General features: G+C 37.0%; 2 protein-coding genes across 3 annotated transcripts; one reads left to right on the top strand and one right to left on the bottom strand.

The window, feature by feature from the left end:
• The first annotated feature begins 4,879 nt into the window (after window positions 1-4,879).
• On the top strand, window positions 4,880-9,664 carry xaf1 (XIAP associated factor 1). The gene is made up of 7 exons (XM_054601885.1): window positions 4,880-5,003; window positions 6,443-6,578; window positions 6,654-6,710; window positions 7,572-7,800; window positions 7,897-7,964; window positions 9,015-9,278; window positions 9,357-9,664. The coding sequence occupies exons 1-7, from the start codon at window positions 4,960-4,962 to the stop codon at window positions 9,387-9,389; spliced, it is 831 nt and encodes a 276-aa protein (XP_054457860.1). The 5' UTR covers window positions 4,880-4,959; the 3' UTR covers window positions 9,390-9,664.
• A 1,004-nt stretch (window positions 9,665-10,668) lies between these two features.
• On the bottom strand, window positions 10,669-26,449 carry inpp5ka (inositol polyphosphate-5-phosphatase Ka). Of its 2 annotated transcripts, XM_054626615.1 has the most exons (13): window positions 26,236-26,449; window positions 23,343-23,447; window positions 22,272-22,380; window positions 22,067-22,183; window positions 20,662-20,837; window positions 19,662-19,773; window positions 19,457-19,566; window positions 18,977-19,003; window positions 16,350-16,599; window positions 14,960-15,097; window positions 14,788-14,871; window positions 14,596-14,700; window positions 10,669-13,675 (listed from the first exon to the last, which is right to left on the bottom strand). In XM_054626615.1, the coding sequence occupies exons 1-13, from the start codon at window positions 26,295-26,297 to the stop codon at window positions 13,580-13,582; spliced, it is 1,491 nt and encodes a 496-aa protein (XP_054482590.1). In that variant the 5' UTR covers window positions 26,298-26,449; the 3' UTR covers window positions 10,669-13,579. The 2 variants fall into 2 exon arrangements, with proteins under 2 accessions (XP_054482590.1, XP_054482597.1); XM_054626622.1 differs by lacking the exon at window positions 18,977-19,003.
• Window positions 26,450-26,471: the final 22 nt, after the last annotated feature.

Genomic DNA, 26,471 nt, shown 5'->3' with positions numbered 1-26,471 from the left:
AAAAAGAACAAAAAAAAAAAAAAAAAAAACAGAAGAAAAGAAGGTGAATGTTTTTTTTCTCAGGATTTGTAGCAGAGTGCAGCGCCAAATGGAGGATCTTTGCGTCTCTTATCTACATTCAACTCTTCAGCTTAAAGTACAATCACAAAGGAGATGTTTTTATCGAACATTGGATGGTTTGAAAAAGAGAAAAGAAGAATGGTTTTTTTCCAGCTTGACCTGAACATCTACAGGAAGAATCTCTGCTATTGAATGGGTCACATGTTACAGTTAACTCACCAAATAACAAGCCAACACTCTGTACATAAGAAAGTGCAACTATGGTAGATGGAGAATCATACATTTGTACGCAGTGTTATATTAAAAAAAAAAAAAAAAAAAATACTTTTGTATAAACAATATGTTGGCACAAAAAAAGACTTTGTACAGTGGAGAAGTATATGAGATGTTATACGGTTTGTTTTTTGATGAGAGTGCATGTTTTCCTCCTGAACATTATTCAAATCTGGATCGATATAGATGGAGGACACACACACACACACACACACACACACACACACACACACACACACACACACACACACACACACACACACACACACACACACACACACACACACACACACACACACACACACACACACACACACACACACACACACACACACACACACACACACACACACACACACACACACACACTCTAACGTCTGACTCTATAGCTGCTATGTCACACGTGGCTGCTATCTCTTCCTTCTCTGTTGGTTATCGTTTAATGTTTGAATAAACACAAAGGATCACTGTGTCTCGTGTTCTCTCGGTTTGTGTGTGTGTTGTGTGAGGTTACGTTGTTTGTTTTTTTTAAATCGGTGTGATTGTGTTGTCAGCTGTGTCCTCACCGGAGTGAGCCAGCTCTCTCTTGGCGTCCCAGCGTTGGGTGGTGGAGGTCCACCTCTCCAACTCGGCCTCCCATTTGCACAAAACACATTTACGATTGTCAACAAGCTGTGTAAACCGGAGGGGGGGTTCAGGATTACCAGTTAAACCAGTTACAATCAGTCTGCCAGGTGAAACACTGCTCCTCTCTGAAGGTTCCTCTTTACAGCTTGCAGCATGGGCTGTTTAAAGTGCACACTTTTTCAGGAAATATAAGTATTGAAATGCATTACGATTAAAATAAAACTATAACAGCATTTTGACCCAAGGGAGCAGCCTCATAGAAGCATTTTTACTGTTTGTTATCTCTTTAAAGCTACTCGAAGGAACTTTCATTTTGTGTTGATTTTGGCGCCCCCTGTGGACAAACGTGGTAGTGCTTTCGAGCACCAGAGTCCCTTTAGAAAACCTCTCATTTTACTGCAGCATGGTCTGACAGTCTGCCCCGCTCAGTCCTGGTTCTGGTTCTCTCGTGCCTCCCTTCCCGCCAGCTGGTCCAGCAATACGTCCTGGGTCTCCAGCAGCGTTGGCTTCCAAATATCATGTTATAAAGACGTCGTTTATTACATGGAAAGTGAGAGGGGTCTCGATCAGACGCAGATGTCTCGCGTTGTCACCTCGGCGTGAAGGCGGCCTGGTGGCGCTCCAGTTTGCCGTGTAATCGTCTGTTGGTCGACACAGACGGATCCAGACTCTCTGGATGTTGGTCGAGGCCTTCACAGACGGATCCAGTTTCTTGTTTTTCTGAGACAGACGCTGGATGTCCACTTTGGCTGAAGACGAGGCCTTCAGCAAGGACTCCACTGGCACACACGCACACACACACACACACACACACACACACACACACACACACACACACACACACATACATGTAGGATCTTTAACTGTCATTATGCACATGCAACGCTAAAAGTCAAACTTTGACGTGCAGTTTTTGGTGAACCCCGTTCAGCTCTGACCTGTCCTCCTGCTGCTGCTGCCATCTGTTGAGTTGGAGAAAGTTACATTATAATCTGTTTATTATAAAGCAATGCCAACGAAGTAATATGGGCTTTATTGTTTTATTATTACAAAATAAAAAATATTAAAAATAATTGGAATGAATTAGTAGTAGTAGTTTTAGTATACCAATAATCATAGTAATACGTTTACTTGCGTAGCACTTATCAAAACCGTTTAAAAAAACAAAATTAAAATAAAATACACAATAATGTCTGAATAATCAGGTAAGAATACGGAAGAATAAGGAAAAAAGAGGAATAAACTTTTAAAACAATGGATGATTAAACTGTCCTTTATTCGTAACCACATGTTGAACACATCAACTTTATGAAGCCATGATTAGTATCTAGCTTGTTTCTGCTGCTCCAAGTGTTCAACATATGTTACTACATGTTTAAACCTATTTAGTTACACAAAGTTGAGCATTATTTAAAAAAGTAACAATGCTTAACACCCTAGATGCAATTATCACCTGCAATTATTGAGGGCAATAAGTGAAAGGTGTAAACAGTATATATATGTACATTTCTATATAATCTTTTTTTTTTAATCCTACATCATCTTTAATTATCACCTAATCTCTGATGTCTCTCTCTGTCTCATGTGCATCGGAGGAGCTCTGCAGGAGATCTGAACGTTTGTCTTTGAGCTTCTCTCTGAAGAAAGGCAGATTTTTATATCTAAAAAATAAACTTACAAAAACTTAAGATTCACTATCACGAGCATAGCATCAGTGTCAGACTGTCAGATGATGGTGAATCTCAGATTTCATTAAATTATGACACCAGGGAGGGGTCAGAAACTGTTTCATATCAAAGCTGGATAACAGCGGGCTGACTTTGATTTTTTAATAAAGGACAAATATAAAATATCAGTCTGAGACTTTGCAAACCAATATACCTGTCTAGTCCTGTCTGACTCTTTTAATGTCGCTGTCTTTCTTTCCTTCTTTCCTCCCACATTAACACTCGTCTCCTATGAGACAGTGAACTCGTGGAAACAAGAGAAGAAATAGTGAAGGATGATTGTGGACTCATTGGTTGTTGTTTTATATATAAATATATATATATGTTTATGTTTGTATGCGTTATTTGTGCAGCAATAACAATTTACTTGTTCTTTCGGTCAAAATAATAAATTGAAAAGACATGCATGATCAGAAAACAATAACTATATGATAATAACGTATGAAAAGGGGCAAAAATGTAAAATACAAAGAAACCAATGACTTTTTTGGCTCCAGATTTTGAATGTTTGGCCACTGAGGAGTTTAAGATTATTAAAATGTTTTTAAAGTAAAAAATAATGTCATATCTTGTTTCAATATATTTATATCTTTTTTAAACAAAGCAGTTTCTTTGATACGTTTAGAGTTCAGCTGACTGGGAACAAGAGGAGCAAAAACTAAAACTCAGTAAAGCTAAAGCAGAACTCTGCTGTTCAAAGCAAAAAACAACAACTTAAAGAACGTAATGCTAAGATGCATCATAGACATCAAATCCTGATAAATATCAAACAAATAAAAATATGAATATTAAAATATGAATTACAGATATTTTACTGACATGTTTTCTGTGTATCTTGTAACAAAAAGAAGCATTTTTAACAAACAGTAGGTCACTTTTTTTAAGTTTCCTGTTCTCTATATCATGATTACAGCAATAAGATGGTGTGAAAAAACATCATCCACACTCCCAGTTAGAAACAATCATGTGGATTTAACACATTTACAAAATGAATATCATTAGCTATATATAAATATATATATAAATATATATATATTTTTTATATATATATGTATATTTTTTATATATATATTTTTTTTTTTTAATATATATATATATTTTTTTTATAAATATATAAATATTATATATAAATATATATATATAAAAAATATATATAAATATATAAAAATATATATATATTAAAAATATATATATAAAAAAATATATATATATATATAAAAAATATATATAAAAAATATATAGTAAAAAAACAAGACCCAAGCTGTAAAAAAAAAAAAAGGACATATAAATAAAGAATCACCTTAGCAGCAGCAGCTACCTCCACCGTCTAATAAGTTATTTTTTCTGCTGCATTCAATACCTATATATCGCAATTATCACTTTAGCAAGGTGAGAAATATGTAAGCATACAATACAATTACAAATCTAAAATAGCTGGATTAACAGGATGTGGTGGCCTATAAATGTAATATGTAAATATAGATGAAAAGTCTCTTTTTTCTGTGGTACCCAAGTTCTATTTAAGGGATGAAGAGCACCCGAGTTATGGAGGAGATGGTGTATTTTCCGTTTTTTAGGGAACACAATGCAACGTATCGTTTCACTTGTTTGGATTTTGACTTTTTGCTAATCATAATTATTAAGGCTAAATCAACTATACAGCATCCACAATGAGTAAAAAAAAACACTACAACCTTCATGAAGGTAGGATTTATTGCAGCACTGTTGCATTAAACTTTGTTAATTAATAAATTGGCAACTGATTAAACCAAGACACTGCACACAACAGTCCAAAAGTGTCACTTTCTTAAATAACGTGACTTTGCATCTTCATCATCTGATCACCTCTGACCTTTATCACTCCAACATTGACTCATAGTCTCTCTGTTAGCAGCTCACAGTCCATCAAAAGTAGTTAATTATGGTAATTAATTACCTGCTGGAGCCAGCTGTAATGACTTCTAGGGGTTATTATGAGGTTTTAATATAGTTGAAACATAAGGACAATGGATTATTTGCAATATAACTTATTTAACAGTTCAGGATAGCAGTTTTTAATAATGTTTTTTTTACTACAGTGTGACATCTCTGCAGAAAAGCTCCCTGAACTAATCCCAACATTCATTCCAGGCTTTTTGTGCCACCTTGTGTCAGGTGTGCAGAATAACATCACATGATGCAGCAGAATGAATTTCACTTTCTGTTCTGCTAAACTGAGACTGAGAAGTGTCAACTCTGAAAAGATCCATTCTCATTATTATTATTAGGATTTATGTCAATGGAGGACAAGGAGACGACACGCACCTGTGGCACCTGGTGAGAGTTTATAATGACTAATAATAATAATAATATGATTTAAAAAGTCGCTTTAAGTTTAAGATGTTTTGATAAACAACAAGGAAATATACTGTACATAGGGACGAGATCCAGTATGGATGTTTTAAACCATAGTTGCAGTTAAATTCCGACTTATTTCTCTGAATATTTAATATAAAATAATGTCATTATTTGAGCCAGTAGTGATTAAGTCCTGCTTGGCGCATTATAACCGATATATGTAATATATTGTACATCCTAACACACATTATAGCCCTATAGTGGATTATCTGATGTCAAGGTAATGTGCATTTGTAAGTGTTTTAATGTAGTTATTTATTTATTTATTGCTCTTTAACCAGGAGGTTAAACACAGCCACAGCCCGAGAGGATAGAAGTCACTTTCACTTTCTATATTTAGCTTGAGGGTTTTGAAAACAGGGCAGATGATCCCTGTTTATGGGAACAAAACAGATCAATTTCATGTTAAAGGTGAAAAAAGATGTTTCCTACATTTACCAGAGGGACACATCTTGATATATTTAAAGGGTGCCAACTCATTCTGCCCTTCAGATCAATAACAACTCCATTTAAATCAGTAACTCAGCTGTGGTTTTCCCCCGAATAATGCATAATGTGACAACTTACTGTTTACTGAATTGAACAGGCAGGAACCTCCAGTTCTGCAGGTTGAAGCCAAAGTGGAAGTGTCTTAAAGCTGCATTCTCTCTCCTGTCCATCAGGGGCAATGGGGGTGAAGTATTTGCCATTGATTTATCTTGTGTGTTTTAGAAAAAGGAAAATATGTCAACAAAGATTAATGTGCATGAAGCCTCAGTAAACAGGACATAGATACGTAGCAGTTCTGTTTATACTGTCAGTTTGGAGGACGCTTTACAACCTCCGTTGCTGAAATCTGACTTTCTTAAACTTGCATTCTCTCTCCTGTCCACCAGGGGGCGACTCCTCTGGTTGTATAGAAGTCTATGAGAAAATGACTCTACTTCTCTCTTGATTTATTCCCTCAGTAAACATTGTAAACATGAGTTTATGGTCTCAATCTCTAGTTTCAAGTCTTCTTCAATACAGCATGATGTTCATTTAGTAAATGATGCTCCATTTAGAGTCAAACAGACCATAAAGCAGGGGATGCTTTAGGGCGGGGCTTACTGTGATTGACAGGTTTCTACCAGAGACGTATACAGAATCTCTACATCACTCCTCCTCAGTCTGAATATGGTCACCTCTGTTCATTGGTTGCGATAAAAACAACATGTCAGATGGTATCGTGACTGAATCTTTCAATTTCGACGCTATCGTGGTAAAAAAAACATCTGTTTACAGACAGATATAAAAAAAAAAGCAAGGTTCACAAGGTGAAAAACAAAACCAGCGTCGCTCTTAAAGACGACTCTCTCTCTCCTTCTCTTCTCTTTAAGCCACAAAGACGTTGCAGAGGCCAACTTCGCTCTGCATGAAACGCACTGCAAACGCTTCTTATGTCTCTGTCCCGACTGCAATGAACCGGTTCCCAAAGAGAAACTGGACCAACACAGAGAGGAACAGCACACCAAGGTTCACACAGAAAACACATACACACACATTACATATGATGGTGTATTCGGGTTTTAAACTCTTGTTTGTTTGCAGGTGAGATGCGTCAAATGTTACCTGACGATGGAGCGTTGTCATCTAGAGGATCATGAGGTGAGTCCAGTGGTACTGTAGGGGCCGTTTTCCTAAACAGAAGGTATTAGTCCCGCCCCCTTTCTGTTGACCACCATGTGATCATATTTATGGAAAGAATATGTATGATAGTCAACAGAGAGAGACAAATAAATATTGAAATTGTCTGATTTGTGCCATGAATTACTTATATGATGATTGTCAATTTAAAAGATAATTTTGCACATCAAAAAAGTTACATTACGAGTTACATTTGTGCGTGGAATGTAGCTTTTGTGACCTACAACATGCAAGACGAGAAATGTAGTTCACTGATTTATTTCTTACAAAAAATAAATGATGCGGCAACAAATCTAAGACAAACTTTAACTGTCTTGACGTGCAAAACTATCTTCTAAATTGACAAACATCAGATGTGTAATTCATTTCATAATTCAAACAGGATCAAAAAAATATTCGTCTTTCTCTGTTGACTACCATTCATATTTTTTTTCTAAAATAAGGTGCAATCAGGGGACAATGGAAGAGGCGGGACTTTACCTCTTTATATGAAACACCTCTTATAAGCTTGTTGCATTATGGGTAATGTAGGATCCAGTTTATGTGGAGCTTATGGACTAGAAGACAGGATATATAATGAAGACAGGATAATAATGTAATATATAGGGCGCCATTCCTTCGTTCTTCTTTAACAACACTTTTAAAAAAACATTTCAAGGATTGACAATATTTCTGGATTTAAAAAACATATAGTTCAATATTTCATTCCACTTTCATGCCAACAAATCCCAAAGAAAATGCAATTATTCAGCTGTACCCAATAACTTTATACTGTCTGATATCAGATTTGTAGTAAAGCTCTTCTCTTCATCCGTCCTTCAGGCCGATGAGTGTGAGGAGCGTCTGCTGATCTGTCAGTTCTGCGAGCTGGAGCTGCCGTCGAAGGAGCTGGACGAGCACTGTCTGGTCTGCGGGAGTCGTACCGAGCTCTGCAGGGACTGTGGTCGCTACGTCACCCTGAGGGACAAACCCGACCACGACTCCACCTGCTCGGCGACTGACGACGCCTCGGGTCCTCCTCAAACCGCCAGCAAGCTGTCTCCAAGCAAAAGTAAGGGGATGTTGGATTTAAAAGCTTCGACATAAACACATCTATCCCCATACTTTTTATCTTAAACTACGACTATGTCTGTGTTTCTTTTCACAGCAAAAACAACAGCAATTTGTAGCAGATGTATGGCGTCTTTTCCAGCTGAGGATATAGAACTACATGAGGTATGAAGTGTTTTCTCTTACATATGATGGAGGAACAAATTCCTGAAGCTAAATGTGCAGCATGAAAACAATTAAAATAATGATCTTGCATAAGAACGACAGACAGACAAAGTTAGCAACCAGCTAGTCGACATTGTGGTTTTGGCCGCCGCCATCTTGGTTTTCTGCAACCAGATGTGACACTAGAGGGTGGAGCTAAGTACAAACAAGTCATTTTTTTGCTTTCCAAAATTAACTTTCATGGACTAGAAACACACTCTGGAATGGTTAACCATGACTGCATATAAGAAGTAAACGTAGTCATGGTGACGTCACCCATTGTTTGTGGACTGATTTCTTGAAGCCTTGAGGTCGGCGATTTCGTTGTCGCCATCTTGGATTACGGCCTTTGCCATCTTGTTTTTTGCAACCAATAAACAGAGGTTACCATATTTGGAATGTGGACGTAGAGACGCCGTATACGTCTCTGGTAGAGACCTGTCAATCAGTGTGTACTCTAAATGGAGCATCATTTACTAAATGAACATCATGCTGTATTGAAGAAGACTTGAAACTAGAGATTGAGACCATAAACTCATGTTTACAATGTTTACTGAGGGAATAAATCAAGAGAAAGTAGGCATAACGCCTGGCAGCCAGCTAGCATCTGTGACGACACCCACCTGTCACTGAAATAGGCCACACCCTTAATTATGCATAACTTTAAGCCTTAATATAATTTAAATAGGTGAGTTATATAGAAATTCAACCCCTGTACAGTTGACATGAACAGTAATATTAGCTATAGAGACCAAAACTGTTTTTCGTACCAGGCTGTAAACGTGATTATTTCTGCTTTTAAGTTGGGCATTTTAACATGGAGGTCTATGAGGATTGACTCGCTTTGTTTTTCACTGCTTAGCAACTCAACCTTTAATTTGCATAACAAAGAAATGTGTTTTATCTCACACAAGAGTCATAATCTCTCTCTGGAAGCTTAAATCCACTCTTCATCATTTATTCAACAATCAGTCGTTATAGTAATTCCTTTGTTTACATCCTCCAAACCAGCTGACGTGTGTCATGGCAACCAGGTTGGACTATGAAAAGTCTTCGTCAGAGGAGGAAGAGAGTGAGTTCAAGAAGGAAGAGAGTGAGAGTGAAGATGAGGAGGATTTATCCGGACATAGGTCCACCCCTTGGCTAAGCCGGGCCTTCAAGGCGAGCTCTCTGTCCACTAGAGGAACCGGTGCCGATGCCGATGACCCGGACCAGATCAGAACCTGCCCCTACTGTCACCTCACCCTGCCCGTCTTCACACTGCGCTGGCATGAGGTAACAGGATTTTGTATTTGTTAAAATAAGACCCTTAATTGTACGATGTTTCACCCGTTCTCTCTTTGTGTTTTTTAGGTGAAATGCCAAGTCCTCATTAACTTGCAATGAAGAAAGGGAGCTGCTCCGGAGATCTTTTTTATGTTTAAATTAAGGTTTACTTTTAGATTTTTTAGTTTTAGTTACCTTAGATTCTAGTCAGTGTGTAAATGACTTTGTGTTTGCATGAAAATAAATGATAAAACTCATCGGCTACAGCTACTAAACTGTAACGCTATAATTGGCTGTTGACTAACTCGGTGATTTGAATGTTTTGATTAGTTTAAGTAAAAATGGATCAGTTGCTGCTAAAGTCTCCATTAAAATAAAATATTTACATGTTAAAATCTGAGATGCATTCATTTAAAATACATATAAATAAGTTTCTGCAACATATTAACACTCTCTGACAAGGTGAACCCTCTTTAATTTAATTACATTTTGTATGGAGTCCATATGAAGACTAGTTACTAGTATCCGTGTGATTAAGAGTGAATCCACAATATGAGATTAATCCGACATGACTGGGCCTTACTTGTTGATGTGAGCTGGTACTTGCTGGACCTCGGCGAGCAGCTGGGACTGTTCTGGATCGTGGTCTTGCTCTTTGGAGGAGCCCGAAACAAACTCAGAACATGTCTATTCTCCATGAAGAACACTTTGAGATCCTCTCTGATCCTCTGCAGGCCGGAAGACAAGAATCTAGAGGACAGAAAATAAAGATGTCACTACGGAAAATGTTTTTAAGCTACTCCTACTTGGACACAAAACTGTTATTTGCATTTTAGAAATAAGTCAATCTGAGCTCAGAGATCATGAAATATATACCAATTCCATACTATGACTACAAACTTTTATAACTAGACATTTTGAAGATTTTCTTGCAAAAGAATCCCAAAAACTGCAAGATTGTAGACGTTTATATTTGTTGAATATTCTTCTGGTTACAAACAACTGCACACTGGTTTAGTGGAGATGCAACTACAACATAATTCCCGAGCAGATTATAGATATAGGATAAAAAATACGAAACACACTTTTTATTAGAGAAGAAAAAAAGGTCTCTGAAATAAAATAAAACAGAAAAAAATTCTAAATTTCTTTACAACTTCTTTGTACATACCAAATACACAAATGGCTAAACAAAAAACAAGTAGTCTTTGAACATACCTTGTTACGTGCTGTTGAAACCCTCCGTTTGGGCGTCTTCTATCCATTACCATGGCAACAAACGACAAGCCTCACAGTACATTTTTCTGACAATTAGACACCCTTATAACTTATAATAAGACAATTATTAATATCATTAAGAATAGAAAAGTAAACCACACAACGAATGAAGTGAGACTTATTTAATATTTGCATTTGCAAAGCTATACAGTTGTTGGTATTCTCTTACAGAGCATTACAACATTTCATTTCTATTTCAGAAAAATAGTTTACTTTTAAGTTTAAAAAAAAAAACCAACATAAATTGGCTAAAAATTTATTCCAGCAAGCCAACAACAATAACATTCGATGTTTATAATCTAGAGGAGCAAGAAGAGGTCATAAAAATCACTCCGTGTTATGATAAATAATCTGATGAATATTAAAGATACATATCGTATCAAACTTGAGCAGCGGCGTACAGTACACTAAAGCAACAATCATTTCAAAAGGCACTTGCTGTGAATCCATATCTATTTTCGGAAAACAAAACATGTATATTCCTTCAGAGCGCACAAACAATAAAATGACCACCTATAAATACGAGCGCATTAACAATAAACAGTGCAACATCTCTTTATGTTCTCCGATTCGCTAAGATTCCACGTTGGGTATTAAAAAGGGAATGAATAATATATTGTTTTTGTAACAACTGCAAGCTAAAAATGAGCCACAAATAATCTGCTCCACAAAATAACGTAACATTTATATTAAATATTAAATTTGTGACAAGTCCTCCAGGAACTACTGGAGTTAATTCAAATACTTTAAGGAGAAAAAACAAACTAAGACATCTTCTCTTATCTTCCTACAGCAGCCCATTCATCACAATAAGGAGAGATATCCTGTGAACACTATGAATATATTTAAAAATAACATGTAAAACATCTAAAACCCAGAAGAGATTAAACAGCGACGCTTTCAGGACTGTGAACTGTAGGACTAGTATTTATCTGCATATTTCTAAATAGAAAAAATACTTTTTAGCCAATAATATATATTTTTTTTAAATAATAAAGTTGAAAGGAACTTCTTAGTTCAATAAACAATCAAATTTGAATCTCTTTATTTCTGCCTTGAGGGGTTTTATTCTATTTCTTATCTTGCAGAACCATCAAACACAATGAATTTGGGCTGAATAGTCTCCAAAATGCAGCATTAAATTACTCTAACATTTCTCCAAAAACTGCATAAAACAAATGTGTTTTAAATAAAATATGATTTGTCTAACTTCATCCTTTGTCATGTGACTGAACCACCAGATGTTAAATATTCCTACGAGCTTTAACAGGGTTTCAGGTGACATGTGTTGAATGTATATTGACTAAATTTGAATCCTCTTTGAGACTATTGTTCCCCTAAAAAGTTTGAATCTCTGATTATATCCTAATAAAGCACATTATTTTAAAACTTTAAAGGGACAGTGTGTAGGATTTTGGGGACATCAAATGTTGAGGCTGCAGATTGCAACCAACTAAACACCCCTTTAATACACTTATATATACACATACTCTTTTTCCAAGTATGACGTAATGTGAGTGCAAAACCGTGGTAACGCCATCCTATAATAACAGTACCAGTTTTACACTCTAAGCCCCACGTTACAGCAGTTTGTCGGATAACTACGGTGGCCGTCAGGTGTCATAAATATGTGAAAGTCTCTCTCTAGAGCTGGTGTTTGGTTTGTCCATTCTGGGCTTCTGTAGATATGAAGGATTCATTCTAAGCGTTAGTTTCTGGTGATTAAACACTAATAAATGCTGCACACTAGCCCTTTAAATCAGACTGAAGTGAACATAAAGAAAATATACTATAAATATAAATATGTAAGCGTCTGTTCCAGCATCATATTGTCTTTAACTCACAAATTACTGGTCATTGATTTGCTTATTTTGCTGAAAAATGTCAACAAATTGACGTGGAAGCAAAAAAAAAATGTCCTATGAGCTTTGTTCAATTTGCAATTCCCTTTTTTCTTTTCATAAATGTGGCCGTCAGGTTGTAGATAAATATTCAAAATCTCTACTTTTCCTTTCAGCTGCACCAAAGCAGCTGTGAGAGCGTGAAGTTCAGCATTAAAACATGGAGGTTTTCTCTAAAGGAGAGCTTCTTTTCATCAACTGACTGATCATTAGGAAGAAGAAGACTTGAAATTGGGACCATAAACTCATGTTTACAATGTTTACTGAGGGAATAAATCAAGAGAGAAGTAGAGTCATTTTCTCATAGACTTCTATACAACCAGAGGAGTCGCCCCCTGCTGGTCAGGAAGAGAATGCATTGGCTTAACTTTTTCAGAATCGGAGGTTGACGATTGTTTCTACCTTGCTCTGCTGTCTGTGCCTGTTTTTAGCGATTTTAAACATTTGTTTTTGAGGATATGCTTTTATTTATTGCCTGTTTTAAGGATCTACAATTTAACCAGTTGTATATTTTAGAGCTCACTCCTCCCTTTGACTCCTTCAAACTCAGAACATTGCTGAATAATCCCTAGACAGGCGACTGAGCCAAATCCTTGGAGCCTCATGTTGTCTTCCAACGATTTTTAAAGAACCCAAACAAACTAGAGCCCCAGGCTGTTTGACCTGGGTGGCGTTTTTGGCCATTTTATATTTAGATTTTTACTGGGTCATTTATTTAGTCCTACATTTCCTCCCCTTTTGGGCTTGAAACATAGAGTTGGTCGTTTTATAATGCTTTAGGCCGGGACACAAAGCTGGCACTCCATTCTAGGGAAACTTCTTCTCAGGTTTTCAGTCAGTTGATGAAGGATTGCTCAAAGTTTCCATGATACATTAAGATCATGTATCATGTATGTAGAGAAAATCTGTCCCTAGAGAGAGCATTCATAAAAAAGTGTAGTACCTTAACAGCCACAGTGGCAGTAATAAAGAGGTCAGAGAAGAAGTGTAACAGCGAGGACAGGCAGAGCTTCCTAATCTTTCTCCTTTGGTGGCCAGTTAGAAAAACACAGTGATGAAAAGCCTCGTTGTGGTTCAGACAATCCAGGCTCTAATAGATCCATTTCTAAAGATCGTACCACGCTGATCAGATCAGTCCCAGAGGTCGTCTCTCGATACCGTTTTGTCGGGTCCGTTGATCTTCTCGGGGATCAAACCTTCCTCACTGGCGACCTTTGACTCCTGGACCTACGAGAGACCAGAAGACCAGACAGGAACTTTAAATAAATGTCTATTAGAGGATTAATATTGGTGAATAGAGGTGTAACGGACATCGGCATTAAAGCTTTCTATTGACTGATATATAATAATGTTACGTTGTTAACAACAAATCTGTATTTAATTCAAAAGCTAGAGCTAGCTAACGGCCAACGTACTCACGTTCAGTTACATTATGATGCATTCAGGCTCTGTTGAGTAAAACTTTGTATTGGGCGATGGTAAATTATAAAGTTTATCATGATGTGTTCAAATGTAATCTTGTAAAATGAAGTTTTTGCTGATAAACCTGAATAAATCCAGTAGTTTGAAGATGTTTTCACATTAATATAAAATAGATATTAGAGATGAATTATGAGCTGTTTAACTTCCTAACACTAGCTCTAAACAGATTATAATACATCATTAAAACTAATAACGACAAGATTCATTTTAATCAATACAAATACATGACAAAACACCATAAACGTACAGTCAGTCATTTATAGTGTTTTTTTGTCATAAAAACACACAATTCAAATGATAAGGAAATAAAAGATTCTATTTTTATTGAGTAAAAGTTAAAAAAGTTACTTATCCAAAGTAAAAAGGATAACATTTAGAGTTTTTGATGGTCAACACTGACTTAAGAGCGTTTTAAATTATTTTTTTGGATGGTGTAAAAGCAAAACAACAACAAAAAAATCAATCTTTATCTGCCAATATGGATCATCAATTATCGTTAAATAGTATTGGTGGCAAAAAAAGCATGATGGGGGATCTCTAAAACTTATATTTGCTCTTTTTTATCCTTTGTGCTGATCTGATCCGTGACTTTAAACCATATTACGTTCCAAACCGTGAGTTTTTATGATCCGTTGCCCCCGTATTGATAAACAATACGTTCTTACCTTGAATGTTTCACTGATTCCAATGATGCACTGCAGAGCGTTACTGAAGTAGCACAGCACACACTCTCCTCCACGCACTGGGATTTCCTCTTTACTCACATACACCTACAATAAAAACACACACTTCTGATTTATTTATGCACTTTTTATTACATGTGTGTTTTTATTCTCTTGTGTCTCTTGAGTTACTACCTGAATGACTTCTTCATTTAAGGCCACCTCGTCGTCTTTGACCCACGTGTAGGTGATGTAGTCGGACACACTGGAGAACCCAACCTGGATTTCAAACACACACATTTAAGGCTGTCATTCTGAGGCAGGAAATAAACATTTTCTGGTGGTAAATGGATGATTTTCAGCCGACCTTGTAGAGTCCGATCCAGTCCCAGGCGCTGGAGGGGAACGGCTGCAGAGGGCTGTAGAGGACCATGGCGTCGATGTCGGCGCTCCAGTCGCCCTCCGGCTGCAGACGCACCAGAGGAGCGTCGTACTTCTTCCTCAGCTGCACAGACGGAGAAAAGAACTCTGCTTTTAAAAGGTTGATGTTATACAGTTTCATCTGTAAATGTAGTTGTAGATATTTAGAGGATAAATTATGTATTACCACAGGGAGAAGCTGAAAATATTGGTTTCCAAACAGAAACTTAAAATCTTTTCATGTAGTGTTTTAGACGTTTTTTTATCTTTATTGCTTATTATTAAGTCTGATTTTATACAGTGGCTTATGTGTTTTTATGCTACGGTTTTAGTATTTATACATATTTCGCTCTAATTTAACAATTTAACAATTTTATTATGATAAATGTATTCAGTTCTTTATTTATTCAGAGCTTTATTTGGCTTTATTAGTCTCTTCATCTTCTCTGCATTTTCCTCTTGTCAATCATTTGTAAAGCATTCTGAATTGCATTTGATCTGTTTGAAAAGTGCTATATATATATATTTATTTATTTTAAACTGAATCGATTGATTGATGGATCTTATTTTCAATTACTTACTTACTTTTATTTTAGAGGGTATGATTTCAATGTTGTTTCATATGTATTCTCATTATTATCTATCAAAGATCTTCCTCGTTGCCGGTGTTTTGGTATATTTTGTAAAAAGTATGTTTATGAAATCTTAAGTAAAGGTTAAAAATGAAACACCAAAGTATGGCTGACATTTTGTACTGCCTTGTCATTTGCAAATGCCTTAACCATTTCAAGTGTTAATTGTTAAAAGAAACGTTAAACAGCTCAACGTGCTGTTGGTTGTATTATTATATAACACCAGAGGCCGTAGAAACTAAATGCACTGTGAGGAAGCAAAAAGACAACGAGTTTAACCGGCAATGGGCCATAAAATAACCTCCACACTGCTGAAGTAACCTCAAATCTCATATTCATGGACTACTTTATCACCTTTATACAAGCACTGTAAAGAGAAAAGTCAAATATTAAACTAATTATGAAGAAACAAAGGTTGAATATCCTGAAAACTATTTGATTTGCCTGAAAAAATATTTACTCAACTGTAGATTTTTAAAACCTTCTGTTTCTAAAGCATTTAATAAAAAAATTGCCTTCTTTGTATTATCCTCAGAAAAGTAAAAAGTGCTTTTATCAGTGAACTATTTGTGACAGACACGTCTAAAAACCTATTAACAAACATTCAGAGGTGCATGTAAACCATCGCACACAACACACAGGCCGTAATAACTTCATTCTTACTACGTTGAGTTTATACAAAGCGTCCGTGTTCCAGTTTCTCACCTCCAGTGTGAAGACGCTGATGACGGGCTTGTGGTCACTGATGCTGTACTCCATGTTGCTGGTGTACACGTCCTGCCTGATCCTCAGCGGATACTCCTCATCCTCATCCTCATCCTCGTCCTCGTCGACACACCCGACCTCCCTCACCTCCTGTCCGGCCCTGTTTTCAGCTTCCTCGTCGGGGGCCGTGGCTCTGGGTCGGAGACGCCACAGAATCCTGTCGGTCCAGGCCGGTTTACGCTTCTTACCGCTGGACATCGTGTTCACAGAGGATGAGGGGAGAGAGAGCAGAGAGGAGGGGTTCAGTCAGGAGACAAAGACAAATGTTTAAAGCAAGATGTGAGATGCATGACTGGAAGTGGATACGGTAAGGTACGGTATCTATTTCAAAATGACCTTAACTATGAGGTCACATTAAAGCAGTTTATGTCTTTAAAGCCTTTCTGCAATAACAGAGCTGCCATTAAATACATATTTCAGAAGTAGCTGCCAGAATTGCAATTTCGTTTAACAGTCGACATTAAAGTTGTGGTAGCAGTTAACTTTTTTCACATAGTTAAAATAATATTCCAGTTGTTGAGCTGTGTTTTCTGTCCTGTAGTTGACTTGTAATGGCCTGCAGAGCTGCATCATTCTCATTCAGTTTTGTCTATATTTTGGTGCCCATTTTTCCACCGTTAATCTTTATGAATGCAGCCATTTTCCCGGTTTTGCACCTCAAAGCTCTAACTTCTCTGGATTTTTTCCAACCGTGAAAACAGCCTTCAACAATCAAAACGTTAGACATATTTGATCACTGAAATGTGTGCAGCGATTCAGATATCTGGATGCCATTAAATTCAAATTTACAAGGTCAAATAAATGTACAAAAATGTCCTTTTTTGTTTAAATAATCTAAATTTGGCATATAACAGTTATAAATGAATAGTGGACCATATATAAACATCCACTACGTAAAGGTTCAATTTGTTAATGTAAACATTAAAGCTGCTATTTTGTGCCATAAACTTAAATAGATGGATTTATTTTAATGACTGTGTTTGAATCTAAAGATACAAAATTTGTGATTCTTGACACTTTTTCAAGGTTTTCTTTAGTTAAACTGAATTCCGAAGTAAGACAAGACATAAATTGTATTTACTAGTGTGCTAAAATCCACACTGTCATATTACAGGATACATGTACTTTGTTATAGTTAATGTGACATTTATAGACAATGGTGATCCATTTATAATCCAACACACACATATTGAATTATCAGCAGTCATAGCTCCCGTATTACCAAAGCATCTATTTGTGGCCGTGCATGTTAACTGTTATGTTTAGCAGCTGTTCACTCCGGCTTATATTCAACAACAAGCTCTCAAGCAGTATGATGGTATCACACATGCAGGTTAATATGGAATACTCATATTTTTTGCCATTTAAAAAGAACCCTGTAGAAGATTTGTGTCTCATAAAAACACATTTATGAAGCTTAAAGGGAGAGTTGTGATGTTTTAAAGTGTATTTTAAGAGGTATATTTCTCCATAGTCAGTGTTACTACAGTAGATGGAGTTTGTAGAGATGTATGTTAGCTTTATGTAGAATATTTTCACCACTTTTGACTCTATTTGAGGGGGAACTAAAGCGGTTATATTTGCTCTCTTTAAAGAAACCAGACTCCATTGGCAAAAACAGCAATTTTACCTCACAGAACACAGGAGCTGCTGGTCTGTCGCTGCCTTGACATTTTAGTTTATTTGTGTTATTGTGTGACTTTGGTGTTTTAATGGGTTTGTTCGGATTCACCAAAGTCACATAATAACAAAAGAAAATTAACAGATTGACCAGCAACTTCCATGTTCTGTGAGGTAAAATTGCTATTTTTTTCAATGAGGTCTGGTGGCTTTGAAGAGAGCATAGAGAATGACTTCAGTTCCGTGTCAGACAGGGAAAACGGTGAAAATAATCCAAATACAGCGTACAATTAAACTGATATTGATTCTTTTAGGTGTCTAAAATACGTCCACAGCAGAACATTGCTTTGCTCGTGTCTGTTTCTCCAAGATCCATCTACTGTAGTAAGACACTGACTATGGAAAAGAACCTCATACAACCACACTTCAAAACATCTTTTCTTCCTAATAAACATTTGTAAAGTATTTTATTTAGTATTTCTAAAATATGCATTGTTTACATCTATGTTTGCTGACTAGAAGTCACTGAATTTTGACTTTGTATCAGTAGAATAACATGAAACCACACCAAAAAACATTGCTCCATAGTGCCACTAGCAGTCACACAGGGTTCCTTTAAACAGCTTTAGTTATGGCCCTCAAAATAACAGATCTGTGGAATAAACAAGCATTTCAGTCTTTCAAACATTTGTCTTGTAAAGACTGTTAGTTCCACCTGCTTGTTTGTTTAACTTGCAGTATGTTACAGATTAAGATAATCTTCATTCAGCCTTTGAAAAGCAGTTAAGACTTATTATACTGCATACAAAAACAAGGTTACTACTTTAAGCAACATGTTAAAAGCAGTATAAGTGCACATACTGAAGTGTAGTTAGGTTTATTGATAAAAAAGGGTGCCATGATATATTAAGAGAATATGTGGACACAAATGTGTTTTGAACTCTTACTTAAAGCCAAACCATGTCCTGTAGAGCCTGTGAAGATGGTATAGATGAAATAAAATACAAATAAACATTTTAAGAGGCAAATACTGGAAGTAAAAAGTGATTTAAAACATATGATTAGGACGATATGAAAAATTCATGTCCCTATAATCATCAAAAAATGCTTAAAATGACGCTTAAACACACTGGAATCGCTTCACCTTACATTTAGTTAAGAAACAAATATTATTACTGCGTCACAGATAGTAAAAACAAACAAAAAAACAATATCATTAAGGAAAATTATAACTCATAAGGTCCCCGTGCATAGATAAATGAGAAATATATATTCAAAAAATAGCAAAAATGTTATTCCTCTACATATTTTAAATCAGGTTATTTCTTTCAGCATGTGTTTTATCCTGAATCGAGATATAATCCCATATCGTCACATCCCTACATGTGATAAAACTGATTATTGTGATGTCACTAGGGAACAGTTACCTGCTGTCATAAGTATCGGAGTTTCGGTCAAACTTGTACGTTGGAGGAAAGTCCAGAGGCCCTTCATCAAACTCCTGGAGGACCTGCTCTTTCTTCTTCATCATCGTCAACTGAGAACGACAACAAACATTTCATCAAACACAGATCATTTAAGTGTTATTCATGTGAATGGGGGTTGTTTATGCTGCAGACAGCTGATCGATACCTGGTCTTTGCTCCACAGAAGGTTGTAGGTTTGATTGTTGATGCAGGAGCGGACGAAGTGCATGCCGTGGTCCTGGATACGGAAGTTGAGATCTCCGAACCAGAACACCAGCCTGAACCAAGAGAGAGAGAGAGAGAGAGAGAGGATGAAGAAATAACATTTATTGAAGAATTAAAGGAAATTAATGTGTGAGAGTGTTCATACAGACATAAGAAAAAATAAGATTCTTGGACTTTCAAGCACTATTTTATTTTATTTTTTCTAAGGACTTAATATAATGTATATAATACAATTTGATATATAATTTTGTATTAAATGTATTAAATTACTTTTTTAGATGATATATTTATTTATTTAGACATATTTTTTTATTAGATTTTATATATATATATATATATATATAAAACTATATATATAATTAAATATCTATATAAAAACTATATATGTATTATAATATAAATATACAAGTCAATATACATATAATATATATATATACAGTACCAGTCAAAAGTTTGGACACATCTTCTCATTATAGACTTTTTCTTTCTTTCTTTCTTTATTTTATTTTTTCTACATTGTAGATTAATATTGAAGACATCCAAATATGAAGGAACATATATATATATATATATATAACTGAAAGCTGAATAAGACATTTTAGTCGACCAAAAAGGGTTACAATTAACTTTAATGACACCGTGGCGTCGACCTGTCAATCACAGTAAGCCCCGCCCTAAAGCATCCCCTGCTTTATGGTCTGTTTGACTCTAAATGGAGCATCATTTACTAAATGAACATCATGCTGTATTGAAGAAGACTTGAAACTAGAGATTGAGACCATAAACTCATGTTTACAATGTTTACTGAGGGAATAAATCAAGAGAGAAGTAGAGTCATTTTCTCATAGACTTCTATACAACCAGAGGAGTCGCCCCCTGATGGACACTAGAGAGAATGCAGCTTTAAGACACTTCTGTATCAAACTGTAGTTTTTACTCACCGGTGGTCAACAATCCTCGGAGCCTTTTTACAGTCGAAGGTCTGCGTGTCCATGATGTACTCGAACTCGTCCACTCTCTCCGAGGCGTAGTTCATATGAGCCGCCAAGTGACAGTTGAGGAAACAGAGCATGTGGCCGTAGAAAGACAGACTGACAGACACGCCGCCTTTGTTACCCTGAGAGACGTGTGCGAGACGGACCAAAACAAAAGACAAAAATGATCAACTCATGACTAGTGCAAACCACAAGTCTCACAGTTTTACTTCTGCTTCTGTGGTTCAGTTCACACATGTGGGATGTGATATTTCTTAATAAAAGGGGAACTGTGCTGACTTTACACACATATGTGTGTTGACACGTGTTGGGGAGTTCTACTGCACAGTACTACTGCCGTTAGTGGCTTCAGAGGAGGCTATGTGGGGTTGAATAGAAGTGAGACCTCTGTAGCCCGGTCCTCATCTCTAGTTGAGGCTAGCAGCTGGAGGCTACATTAGCTGCTAGTAGCACAACACACCTGGATCTATGACCAAACTGTATTCTGGGTAATGAAAGCACCGGATTTTGACGAGGAAGAAAAATGCTGCTGCATTGATTTTGATACTTTTGATTTTTCTTTGCATCATACTGAAACTAAATGGAACCTCAGTATGTTATCTGTTAGCTCCGATACTGCTTACGTTAACTAGCTCTCCTCCTGCAGAGTTCAACATTTGTGGTTCACAATGAAACAATATCAGCAATGTTCGATTAGAAAGCATTAATGCCGATCTCCAGATTGCAGATTTTAAGTAAAGGCCGATAACGATCAGCAGAGAAACTTTTTTTCACCAATCGCACAAACAACAATGCAATAAGGACACCATAGAGCAGTGGTTCTCAACCTTGTTTCAGTGATGTACCCCCTGTGAAATACTTTTTTAGCCAAGTACCCCCTAACCAGCGCAAAGCATTTTTGGTTGAAAAAAAGATGTAATACACGCCATCAGTGTCTGATTTATTAAACTGTCAACACTGACGATTGCATTGTTGCATTAAATTCAGTTTATGAACTTGCACTTATATTTTATTGAATATTTATTAAATAACAATTTTAAAGGATTTTTGAATGGATGCTAATTTTAAATATATTTTTTAAAAATCTCACGTACCCCCTGGAGTGCCTTCACGTACCCCCATTTGAGAACCACTGCCATAGATAATAGCACTTTCAATTTTCACGCTTATGAAACCATGAAGGTATATAATCACGGTTATGGCAAGATTGGGTAATCCTAAAATCCATAGTGTGTGTGTGTGTGTGTGTGTGTGTGTGTGTGTGTGTGTGTGTGTGTGTGTGTGTGTGTGTGTGTGTGTGTGTGTGTGTGTGTGTGTGTGTGTGTGTGTGTGTGTGTGTGTGTGTTCTCACCCAGTAACCGAAGATGCCTGTCCTTGTGTATTTGGCCTGGATGTCTCTGATGAAGGAGACGTGGTCCAGTTTGGAGAAGAAGAGCAGCAGAAGACCCTGCATTCTGATGGACGACACCTGAAACACACACAAAGTAAATACAGCTCAACATAAAACTCTTAAATATAGTAATTAGATGAAATCTGTGTTTTGTGAAGATTTGCACCTTAACGTATCTCCGTGGTGCCAAGGTGTCCATGAGCAGTTTACTCCACCGGTCATCGAACACGCTGTCCGACACGAACCTCAGCGGTCCTGAGTAAACCTCCTGCAAACTGTCACACAGGGTTTTAATCATCCGTCACTCTATGTAGGGCGGTTTACTGGCTTCTTAAGGTTGTATATATATATTTTCAAACAGGATATAGGATGAGACTAAACAGTTTATATTGATATAGTTTGATTTTGCGTTGGATAAGCGGTTTCTTTCGTAAAGCAGTGCCAGTGTTTCCTCTCTCACATTCTCCGAGCACAAAAGCCACCCGAACCAAACCTCCAGGTATCTCCACTGATTTCCAGAGTTAGATCCGATTCAGATTCACAAGTTCCAAATTCAATTTCCTATTTGATTCCATATCGATTTGATTGAGGATATTTCAGTTACGATATCAATATTACTTGTAAATGAAATACATTTTCAGGGAACTAATGCTGAAATTGTGCAAAGAACTCTCTTACCTGGTGCGTTATTAAACAAATTAAAGTATTTACATTAAGAAATTAGCCCAAAGCTGTTACATTAATGCACTAGTGTGTGTGCATGCAAACACATATCTGTACTTTATTTAAATAATTAGGTCCTAACAATTGTAGAAAATCACTAATACCTGAATCCAGAGTTGATTTTATTAAAGCAGTGCTTAGCCATGTCATATAACGTGACACCTGTTTTAATCAACATGACATCTCACATGTGGCTTTGACTGTCAACTTGACATTTAGCCCACTTTAAAACAAATACAGAGATATATATAGTGTATCGCCACTTATTGTTAATATAACAAGATAACTCTTTCCCATATCCAGTTAAGTACACAACAACACACACACACACACATTACATTACATTACATTACATACAGTCACACACACACACTTTTATCCACACACTTACACACACACTTACACACATACATACATACATACATACATACATACATACATACATACATATATACATATATATATACAAAATACTGCCCCCATAACAATCCAACCCACTCACTGCTCCACCTACCCGATGACGTAGAGGTCGGGTCTCTTCGGGGAGTTCAGATGGAGAAGCAACGTCAGGTCATCTGGAGGATCAGCTGTGGCCACGTTCCACGTCACCATGTGCAGCCTGCAGGAGACAGAAAAAGAAAAAGTCAATTTGTGCAGCACTTGAATCCAAAAGTACACATATTCAATCCATAATAGATGGACGTAGATGTTTAGAACTAAAGAAGCTATTGGGTGAGACGTTATACCTTTAAAATATACATCACGGAATAAAAATACTGTACTTTGACATTCAAAGAGCTTCATTCAGTTTGGGAACAAAAAACAGAGAGGAGCACGTCATCCGAGTTACAGTAAAAGTAGTGTGAAACACCACAAGCATGTCAGGCTGCTACAGTTAACTCATAATGAGACCAGTCATCCTCTCACACTAACTCTTAACAGCCATTAAAGGTTGAATTCTCCACGATCTGGACAGATTTTCTACAAGAGGGTTATCATTTTTCAAGAATGAACAGCCTCTTTTTTGTCAGCAGCTCACTGAACCCACGAGAGAAAAAATCAATCCATGAAGTATGTTAAAGAGAAAAGCAAGTACAGAGCTGAATAAAAGAAGGACGAGGAAGAATATTCCTGGAAGAAAATGCAGAAGCTCTCTTTCCGGCTTCAGGAAACAGAAAACACGAACAAGCCTCCACCTGAACCCGTCCTTCCTCGGCTTGTTGGCTCTCCTGCCACAGACGAGGAAGGCGTTGTCCAGAGTCTTGACCATTTTCTCGTGCAGCTTGTTCTTGGGGTCCAAGTCGTCCACGCACGTCATCAGCTGGTTGAGCCGATGGCGCAGCACCAGTTTGCCGGCGGTTGACTGGGTGGCGTCGCTGGCGAGGCTGTCGGAGCGGACGCGCCCCACGGAGGCCAACAGTCGACTGATGTCATCCATTCTGGATCAAAGTGTTAAATGCGGCGAGGTCCGTTTATTGTTTCCTCAAGGACCAAAATTTGCTTGAAAAAAGTCCCAAACGTGACAATTTAATTATGTTTTGTTTGGGGAAAAAAACAAAAATCAAATGAGCCAGAGTCCGAAGTTTAGTTTGTTTCTGTAGATTCCTTCCACTGAAATGAGGAAAGTCTTGGCTCATGGATTTGGGCGCTCCAAAGGTTGGACTTTGTGATCTGGAAAGGTTTACGAGTCTTCTTTGTGCACAAAAAAAATATGTCTAATCTCGTGTAAAACGTCTCAACATTAGGCCTATTAAAATAATTGGGAAACCAGCTGCATGAACAAAACCATTCTTTCCTCTTTTGGGAACGCATTGTTGTTTTCCCCCACTTCAAATCCGCATTAGATGTGTTCTGTTGTGTAACCAAATCCACCTGACACAATGCAGTCAGATTTGTAGACTGGCTAACAAAGCACCGAGTTTAATCTGGCAACACATTCAACCCTACAGGAGACGGACGACTGTGATTTGGAGATCTGGTACGGACGGCAGAAAATGACACTGCAATTGCAATATCTCTAAGGAGCTTATAAATACATTAAAACTACTAATGAAAAGATTTGTTTTAAGGAGTCTTGTAGACCAGCTGTACAGTCAAACAACAAAGAGATCTGTATCTGCCGCTATGGATCATCAATGATCGGCAATTAGTATCAGCAGCAAAAAGAACATGATCAGGGACTGCCTGCACACGTCACACATCACAGGATTGAAATTTACCACCATCCAGCTATCAAACTTTTCGCTGACAGGCACTTTAAATCACTTTATACTTAAGCAACAAGACACACAAGCAGTTCATTCCCTCGTGACATAACTTTTATGAGCGGTACACCCAACCACTTTATGGCCGTGACTGTACAACGGTGCAATAATCAGTATGGACTCACTATGTAACAGCCACACATACACACATTTTTACATGACCCTCATTATACTCATCAGCACTCACAGTACAGCAGGCGTTAATGGGACGATATAGGACTTTACTGCGGGGATAAAAACACACAATAACTTGATTATGGTGAATTTCCATCATCAGATATATCTTGAATATCGTCACAAGCGACTCTAAAAAGCTTCCTAGCTCCCTATCATGGTAGAGACGTGGTAAAATAGAGCCTGATTTAAAAAATACAGAAAATATATATCCTTTATTTATAAAAGGGGGACCTACTTATTCATGATTACTGTATTTAAGATTGTTGCTTAGTTTTTCATGATAAAAGATGTTCACAAAAAAAAGATGCATCATATCTATGTTGAAATGAAACTATTTGTTTCTTAATGATATATCAGGAAACAGGATTTCCAGAGTGTTTTAGTGCCATTTTAGGAGTTTTCAACAAACAAAGATGATTATCAGATATTGTTTTTGCCAGGACAATAGATTAGATTAGATTAGATTCAACTGTATTGTCATTGCACAGAGTACAAGTACTAGGACAACGAAATGCAGTTTTAGCATCTAACCAGAAGTGCAAAAGAAGCAGTAAAGGTGCAAACAATGTGCTCGATAAATAACAGATAAATAATAATTAAAAAAAGAAAAATAACAGTATGAGTAGTATAAACAGTGGATATCAAATGCAAGATATATACAGTACATATATATATATAGTCTAAATAATAATAATGAGACATGCATAGCTCATATTATACATGCATGTCTCCTCATTCTGCAGAAACTGAACCTTGTGCATCCCCTGATGGATTTGTCTAGTTTATCAATATGTCAATAAATACCAAGTCCATTCAGCAATCTGCAACTTCTGCAGCTTATTGGCAACATCTCTGACACTACTGCACTTAACATTTTTTATTTTAACCCCCACATTATCAGAAATACTCATTTTCTCTGCATGTTCTTAAACTAGGTGGCCTGTGCATCATCTATAAGTGTCCCACCTGAAACTCTCCGCACTGTAGTTCCGCTTCCTCAAACTGAGTTCTGGCTGCTCCTCCATCATCTCCTGCAACACCTGCAAATGCAAAGAAGTAGTTGCACCTGTTAGGTCTTCTTCTCGTTGTTATTTGAACGTATAAACACACAGTAAACAGTCAGTAAACAGTAAACACGCAGCAGCAGCAGCCTGGCAGCACAGGAGCTGGTGTTGTTGTTCCCGTCCCTTATCCGAGAACGA

The sequence above is a fragment of the Anoplopoma fimbria genome, chromosome 1 (assembly GCF_027596085.1).
Source record: "Anoplopoma fimbria isolate UVic2021 breed Golden Eagle Sablefish chromosome 1, Afim_UVic_2022, whole genome shotgun sequence".
Lineage (NCBI taxonomy): Eukaryota > Metazoa > Chordata > Actinopteri > Perciformes > Anoplopomatidae > Anoplopoma > Anoplopoma fimbria.
Note: the sequence above shows the minus strand (reverse complement) of the source record. Positions and strands in the feature narration are given on the sequence as shown.

What these genes read in the sequence shown, in the direction of transcription:
- xaf1 (XM_054601885.1), top strand. Translation starts at nt 4,960, where the DNA reads ATGTCAATGGAGGACAAGGAGACGACACGCACCTGTGGCACCTG. An exon ending in GTCATCTAGAGGATCATGAG is followed by an intron (nt 6,711 to 7,571) that starts GTGAGTCCAGTG and finishes TCCGTCCTTCAG; the next exon opens with GCCGATGAGTGTGAGGAGCG. An exon ending in TCACACTGCGCTGGCATGAG is followed by an intron (nt 9,279 to 9,356) that starts GTAACAGGATTT and finishes TGTGTTTTTTAG; the next exon opens with GTGAAATGCCAAGTCCTCAT.
- inpp5ka (XM_054626615.1), bottom strand. Translation starts at nt 26,297, where the DNA reads ATGATGGAGGAGCAGCCAGAACTCAGTTTGAGGAAGCGGAACTACAGT. An exon ending in TCAGCGTCTTCACACTGGAG is followed by an intron (nt 15,098 to 16,349) that starts GTGAGAAACTGG and finishes CCGTCTGTGCAG; the next exon opens with CTGAGGAAGAAGTACGACGC. An exon ending in TAAATGAAGAAGTCATTCAG is followed by an intron (nt 14,701 to 14,787) that starts GTAGTAACTCAA and finishes TTTTTATTGTAG; the next exon opens with GTGTATGTGAGTAAAGAGGA.